This window comes from Triplophysa rosa, linkage group LG20 (assembly GCF_024868665.1).
Source record: "Triplophysa rosa linkage group LG20, Trosa_1v2, whole genome shotgun sequence".
NCBI classification, from domain to species: Eukaryota; Metazoa; Chordata; class Actinopteri; order Cypriniformes; family Nemacheilidae; genus Triplophysa; species Triplophysa rosa.
Genome location: NC_079909.1, coordinates 19,381,427 through 19,388,657, shown reverse-complemented (window position 1 = coordinate 19,388,657; position 7,231 = coordinate 19,381,427). Strand labels below are relative to the sequence as shown.

The 7,231-nt window shown below is 37.3% G+C and overlaps 1 protein-coding gene across 2 annotated transcripts in view; it reads right to left on the bottom strand.

Annotated features, from left to right (window-relative positions):
• Positions 1–601: 601 nt before the first annotated feature.
• bsnb (bassoon (presynaptic cytomatrix protein) b) overlaps positions 602–7,231 on the bottom strand; it is a 97,425-nt gene continuing 90,795 nt past the window's right edge. For both annotated transcript variants that reach the window (XM_057361649.1, XM_057361650.1), the window contains exons 10-12: positions 7,071–7,126; positions 6,830–6,934; positions 602–3,589 (exon numbers count right to left, since the gene is read on the bottom strand). In XM_057361649.1, the coding sequence (XP_057217632.1) occupies positions 7,086–7,126 (41 nt within the window). In that variant the 3' untranslated portion in view covers positions 602–3,589; positions 6,830–6,934; positions 7,071–7,085. The remainder of the gene's footprint in view (positions 3,590–6,829; positions 6,935–7,070; positions 7,127–7,231) is intronic.

The following is a 7,231-nucleotide window of genomic DNA, read 5'->3' as shown; positions in this document are numbered from 1 at the left end:
AGAGGAGATGGGATAAAACACAAAATATGGTTGCGTAATCGCGTTTTTCCTTTGACGATGTCAAAAATTAGGTGCGTTCACTGGGCATCATTTGCATACGGCATCAAAATACGTGGTACTATGATGTCACACGCCCATGGGTCTGCGCAGCGCCTCATGATCCCACAATGCATCTGGAGAACGTCGAAATTATTAAACGCTATATATTCTGCTGTGGACTGTTATGTAGTTGTATTGCAATTACTATAGTTTTAGTTATTTTAGCGCGTTGCTACGTTGTGATTTTTTAGGCCTATTTTTTCCCAGGTCACAAGAGAAAGTCTTTACAGAACTTGACTGCATGCATCTCTGTTCTAAAACAAAAATGGGTGAGAGGCTCTTAAAATCATCCACAAACAGTTTTCCTCAGTTCTAATAAATGATTAGAAATTCTCAAGGACATTTTTTCTTCTGTATGTTAGGACTACAGACTGAACAGATCTATTGTGGTCCCTTAATGTCTTAGCTGTCAAACTTTTGTTGGGTGATTTTAACACTTAGTTTAGAGAGAGAGAGAGAGAGAGAGAGATGAAATGTTATCAGTACACCAGACCATGTCGTTTTTCATTTTTGTCTTTATTCTTCTCCAGTTTGGAAACAAATTGCAGGTTCAATATTTTCATAATCACATTACATGACATGATGCACCAAAATGTATCTTTTTAACAGGAATACATTAAAATAAAACACAATATTTCACAATGAATACTGGACTCAAATTAATCCCATTGCACTTACAACAGTGAGTGAATCACTTGTGAGATTGTTTATCTGGATTTGTGTTGCCTTTATCACGTTTTGCCTTTTACATCCCAATTTAACTCACACAAATGATTATTTCATCTAAACCCACTTTTCTGGTACAATCGTGATGGAAGCCACTTCAATATTTTCCAATTTAACAAACACAATATGTATAGAACCCTACACAGATCGAATGTTTTCAGATTTGCCTCTTTTTGTCCTCTGTAGTCAACAGTCATTGAGAGCCAGCAACATGTACAATGATTTTTTCCTCATAATAATAACGATAATTATCATTATTCTTTTATACACAAAAGCACAAAAGGTTGGCAACAGGGCCGGTGTGTAGTTGCACAAGACGGCCATCATTTTACTCATGATATTTAAACACTGTACAAAATAACCAAAGTCAGTATTTACAGCAACAGTTAGTGTGTGTGTGTGTGTGTGTGTGTGTAACTGTGTGTGTGCGTGCACATGCCTGTTTGTGTGGATGTTTGTCTTCGCGTATTTCTATCTATCACTGTGGCCGGCTTTTGTGGTGGCAACTTTGGCTCATGCACTTGTTATTGAATATCTCCATGGTAACAGTGATGTCCTACTTCATCATTGATTGACTAAACAGCATTCCAGTATCAAAAAGGAAAAGGTTTGTGACGAATTGGTCATGGTGATGAACAGTTTGTGCTTTCAACGTTCATGCCCTGATTTTCGTATGAATGGAGGTGAATTCATGCTACATACAGTAAGCACTAGCAGGCTTTCTTCTGTCTTCTTCAGAGCACTGTTTTGGTTTGAATCGTCTTTATATTCCCTTAAGTTGCTTATAACGTCTCTCTTTCTTCTATTGAGAAGTGTTGAAGAACGTTCAAACAATTTCCACGGAATAAAAGTGAATGGGGATGAGGGGTGTCGTGAAAATTTTGCTTGACGGTTGTGGTCACCATTTAGCCTACTTGTACAAAACAACTTAACGTAACGTTTTCCGAGTGTCACGGAACGACATGAGGGCCAGTAAAGGGACATTCACTTGTTATCTTCTCATGAGTAGGTTTTCTTCATCAAAGTCACAGAGTATTAGAGAAACGCACAAAGACCAGTTACACGATATTTGCGGACACCATAACCAAATGCCACGAGCATGGCTCTAAAACAGCATTTTCTGTGGAAGGAGATGGAATAACGAGTGCATAAGCCTGACCTATCACCTGATCATACCGCAGACACAAAGACCAGATGACGGACACTACAAAGAGCCAAAGAGAGCTGAGCAGATTCATGCCGCAAGCAACAGAGATGGTGGATGTCCAAGACCAACAAGTCCACACAGTTAACCCTTTGGCAACAGATTCCCTGAAAACTAGGGAAGACGACGGGTTTCATAAACATGCCGGTAAAATAAAAAGAAGTAGTAATTTGATGTCTTCATACATACAGATAAATACAAACACGTCCTTATTCGTATTGGAACCCACCGTCACGCAGTATGGGGGATGTTACAGTGGAAATGGTTTTACATGAATTATTGCATAGAACATTTGAAATCGGTTCATACTCTCTTTCTAAGCAGATGTTTGGAGCTGTTCGTGTGGGTTTTTATGGAGGAATGTGCATTTGAAAGTGTGTGGGAGAAGGTGATGTTGTAGTTTGTTTCACCTGTCTACGTATACAAGACGGGCAAAAGCAGATGTGTGACTGAGAAACTTTTAACAACAAAATGATTGTGCTCTGTACGAATTAGCATGCTATTGCTTTAAGGGGGAAAAAAAAAATGTGTATAGATATAAAACACATTAGATTACCAATAACGATGAGCAAAGTGTGATGGTATAAATAATACTCATAATAATACCAAACATTAAACAAAGAAATACCAGAAATATAAACCCATAAATACACAAATCAATATTTTACATTAGCAGAGTGATTATGATATATATGTACATGTTCAGCAGTGTACAGTTGTGCAAAATAAATCAAGTAAGGATGATATGGAACTTATAAAAATGTGAGGTATACAAGTAAAAAATATTAGTAAGGCTCTTAAGTTCAAAGAAAAGTAGGCAAAACTGATATGAAGCTAATCAAATGAAATAAAAGAAAACAAAAGGAATTCTGGGATAGTAATGGCTTAATAGTTGATAAATAATGGATACGACTATACGAACATTCTGACCTATTACTGACCTCGGGACTAGTTTATTTTAACCTCTACATTAAAGAACCAGCTTTTTACACAAGGTGCACATGGCTTCACCCTTGAAGACTCTGAAAAAGGTGTCTAGATATGGATTCATATATATATCTCATATATGTATACATATAGATTTTTTTGAGCGTGCATTCCATGTCCACGGTTTACACATTTGCATTCATTACACACGTGACAAAAAAGTTTAAGGAAGAAACAAAAACATTCATAGAGAGAGGGTCAATCATCGCCATATTGGAATGTCAAGATCTTAGAAATCGAGCATTGTTGTAACATCGTTCCTGCCAAGCCTTTGTAGATAGTCATTCTTCATCGTTGTGGTGTCCTCGCGCCGGAGTAAGTCTTCATTTGAACTGTGAATAGCTAAGATCTGTGGCTGCCAGACAACCTCACGCGGCTTTGAGAACAAGGGGGGACACCTGAGCACTGACTTTGGCGTTTTGGGAATTGCAATTGATTGATGGACAGTTAAGGAAAGGCTCCGGAAGAGAGATTTAGCCTCCAGTGTTGGTTGCTTACACAGACCTCACCTAGTCGACCGTGCCTCTGAAATTCCCCTTAGTGGATGCACACTCGAATACTTGAATGATACATCTGGGGAAGAAATAGAAAGAAAGAAATATAATGCCATCTTTTATGAGGGTTTCATACGCAACACTGTTCTTAGACACTAGATGGCATAAGAGCATCAATTTATCACACAAACAACACCAGCAAGTCACTACTATCTGATGCATACTGTACATACCCAACATGTGGACATGAACCATGACGCACTTTCTACTATTGCTGCATTAGCAAACCACGCTGATGTGCGGTATGAAACGGGATTTGGATTGTACAGTAAACCGAGAGTTGAATCGGATTAGCTTTGGTTTTAGGAGACCCTAAACCTGTTTTATCCCAGATCCTTTCTCTGGATCTACACATGCACCACACCCGCTGACAGCCAAAGACATCAAGAGTTATGAAGATACAGGAGGAGAGCCAGACTGTGTGCAGAAGAATCAATAGGAGAAATCACACTGTCAATATGTCTTACGTTCGGTTTATTCGTCAAACTGGAAACGGATTAAAGAGGTTTAGCATTGTGGGATCTAATATTTGAATGCAGTGAGCTCTGGCACATTTAGTAGGGTTAGGCATGCATGATGCACAATATGCATACTGCTACTAAATAACTGGAGTCATGAAGACTGGAGCATGCAATTGCAAACAGCCATTATACGTAACGACACAGAGGAACCATCAACATAGAAACAATTTTCAACAGGGCCAAGTTTCAATATACACCACTAAACAGAAGGTGCGCCCCAAATCGCTTACTTATGCAACGTTCTGCAGCATTTTGTAGTATAAAAAGTTTGAGTAATGTGCCCACATAGGAAATTCTAACAAGATCAAGTACTCGGATGATGCACTTATTCAACCGAAAAAATAAAATGTGAAATGCTGAACACTTTATGCACTTAACAGTTGTAGTTTTGCTTATGTAATACAAGACAAGAGGTCTATCAGGAGGAGTGAGCAAAGTTTGCCTGTGGAGAAAATTTTAGACAATACTTTCCTTCTAAAATTGATGAGTAATATGCTACGCTAAGGACTTCATTTGGACAACTTTAAAGGCGATTTTCTCAGTATTTCGATTTTTCTGCACCCTCAGATTGCAGTTTTAAATAGTTTTATCTCAGCCAAATATTGTCCGATCCTAACAAATCATACATCAATGGAAAGCTTCCAGACAATGTATAAATATTAATATTGAAAAATTGACCCATAAGACTGGTTTTGTTGTCCAGGGTCACATATTTTCAGGTGACCAGATTTTTTAATGAAAACCGGGGACATTTCCTAGTTAAATGGTCAAAATATCATTAAAATCTCATTCGCTATAATCAATCAATTAAAAAACGGGGACAAAACTTTTTTTTCTTTGTTGCAAATAATTATTAATGAGTTTTTGTACTATTGCAATTAATTACAACAGTATAATATTGTTTGTAGATCAAACTGACCATGGTTTTAATACAGTTTACCAAAACTCTAGTAAATGCTAACCATTGCAAATGATCAAAACAGTATTGCATGCATTAACACAAATTGAATAACACTACAAAAATAAAACAAATATGAAAACATATGACAAATAATACTGTACTTATCATTTTTAACATTCTCTAATTGTATTTAGTATCTTCATTTTTACAAACTGTATACAGACATCACAAATGGACCTTTACATTAAGCTTTTTATTTGCATTTTAGACTCATTTTGAGCACGGATGTCTTTCTGCGAATGCAATAGTTGTCAGTGTAATTGGTATTGCTTAGATAAATATTTTTATTTGTTAATAACGCTGCGTACTTTCACCAACGTATGTGTGGGAATCACTGGATCAGTGGTGGGAATATTGTGTTGTGACGACTTTAATGGTAAAGTTTAAAATTTCGTGCAAAACAATCCAGCTCCCTGGCCTGACCCTGTTATATAACACATACAAACAGTTTAACTTTAATTTAACAAGAGTAGTTATTACCTTGAACCGATAACTTTGACTCTAGTCTTTTGATATTTGATAATAACTTGATGACGCTTTCTCGTGACTCGTAGTACATACATTCTAAGCGGCGCGCGACCAAGTAATTAGTGTAGCTTACAGCCCCCTCTGCTGGTGTAAATAATCACTGCATGGTTGCTGTGGTACTCCGCAGGTTATGTTGATAGGACTTTTTCAGTGTATTTTCTGGTTGTTTTGGACGTGCTGTAAACGGGGACAGAAAACCAAAAACCGGGACTGTCCCCGGAAAACGCCTTAACATATGTCTATGTTAACTGCAAAATAGAGGCACGGCATTCTTTAAGTATCTCCTTAGTGATATATTTAATTGAAAATCAATTCATTGTCATGTTATTATACAGTATGTCTTGTGCAATTTTGAGTCAGTCTTTATTAGCGTGACTCATCAGAATACACGGCACATGAATAAGCTTTGACCGGATGCTAATGCTAATGCTAATCCAAGCACACAGATCTGCTTGCTAATTATAGCTCACACTACAGCTCAGAGTCTGACCTAATTCACCTACAGTTAAGAATGAAAGGTTAGATGTGTGTGGCCTCAGATAAGGGTCAGATAATCTCTAAACATGACTAAAGAGAGCGGTTGAGGATACGTGTCCAACCAAATTTGGTATTCAGGAAGCAAAAAATGAACTTAAGTTTTAAAAGTTTTTTCTGAAGAACACAAAAGAAGAGACTTGGAAGAACACTGGGAACCGGACAACATTGGACCTCATTGACTCCAATTATATGGACACAAAACCACCAAGACATTTCTCAAAATATCTGAAGTATTTTTTGACTATCTGAAGGAAAAGTGCAGTATAAACATGCAAAACTCTCCACCCCCCAACATCTCTTTTCACGCCCCTGAATATACAGTGGAATTCAATCACGCATTCGCGAAACCTTATTTGTGCTAATTTCACACAGATTTGTAAAAGCCGTTGTGTCAAGGGTCTTGAATGCTGAGACAGGCATTCTGCTCCATCTGTTCCCTGATAATTATTTCCAACTGCCCGCACTGCCAACACAGTCTCTGGTGAGTCATCAATCCATTTTGTTATGAAATGCATAATATATGTAAATATCTCCTCGAAACATGAATTCTACTGGTTTATCTCCTGCAATGCAATGAGACCAAACTGGTAACAGTTAAAAAAGCTATTTTATCCTTTGAGGTAATGGCAAACTCAATCTACCAATATAAGATATATACATTCTTTGGGTTTAAATATTATTAGTAAACCAGGCTGCAAAATGAAATACTCACCAGTGTCCTCAGGTGTACCCCGCTGTCAGCCGAAGATGTTGAATGGCAGATACAAATTCATAGTTTTTTTCAGCTCGGACCTTTCAAGTCACCCCCAACAAACGCCTGAAACAGCAACATATTAAATATGAAACATAACAAATATCATTGATGTAACACGTGCACTAAAAAACATTGTATTATTTTTTTTATTTCACTTAATTTTTGCACTAGTCTTATCCACCAGGTTCATGCACCTCACCTTGCTTCTAGCACATCACCAAAATGAAGTAAACTTCTTCCCGAGAGCAGATACAGCTGTGTGAAAGATATACAGGAGACATTTAATACAAAACATAAAACGAGCATCAAAATTCCATATAATAAAAACTGAAATACTAGTAAACTCATAATTTGATAAAT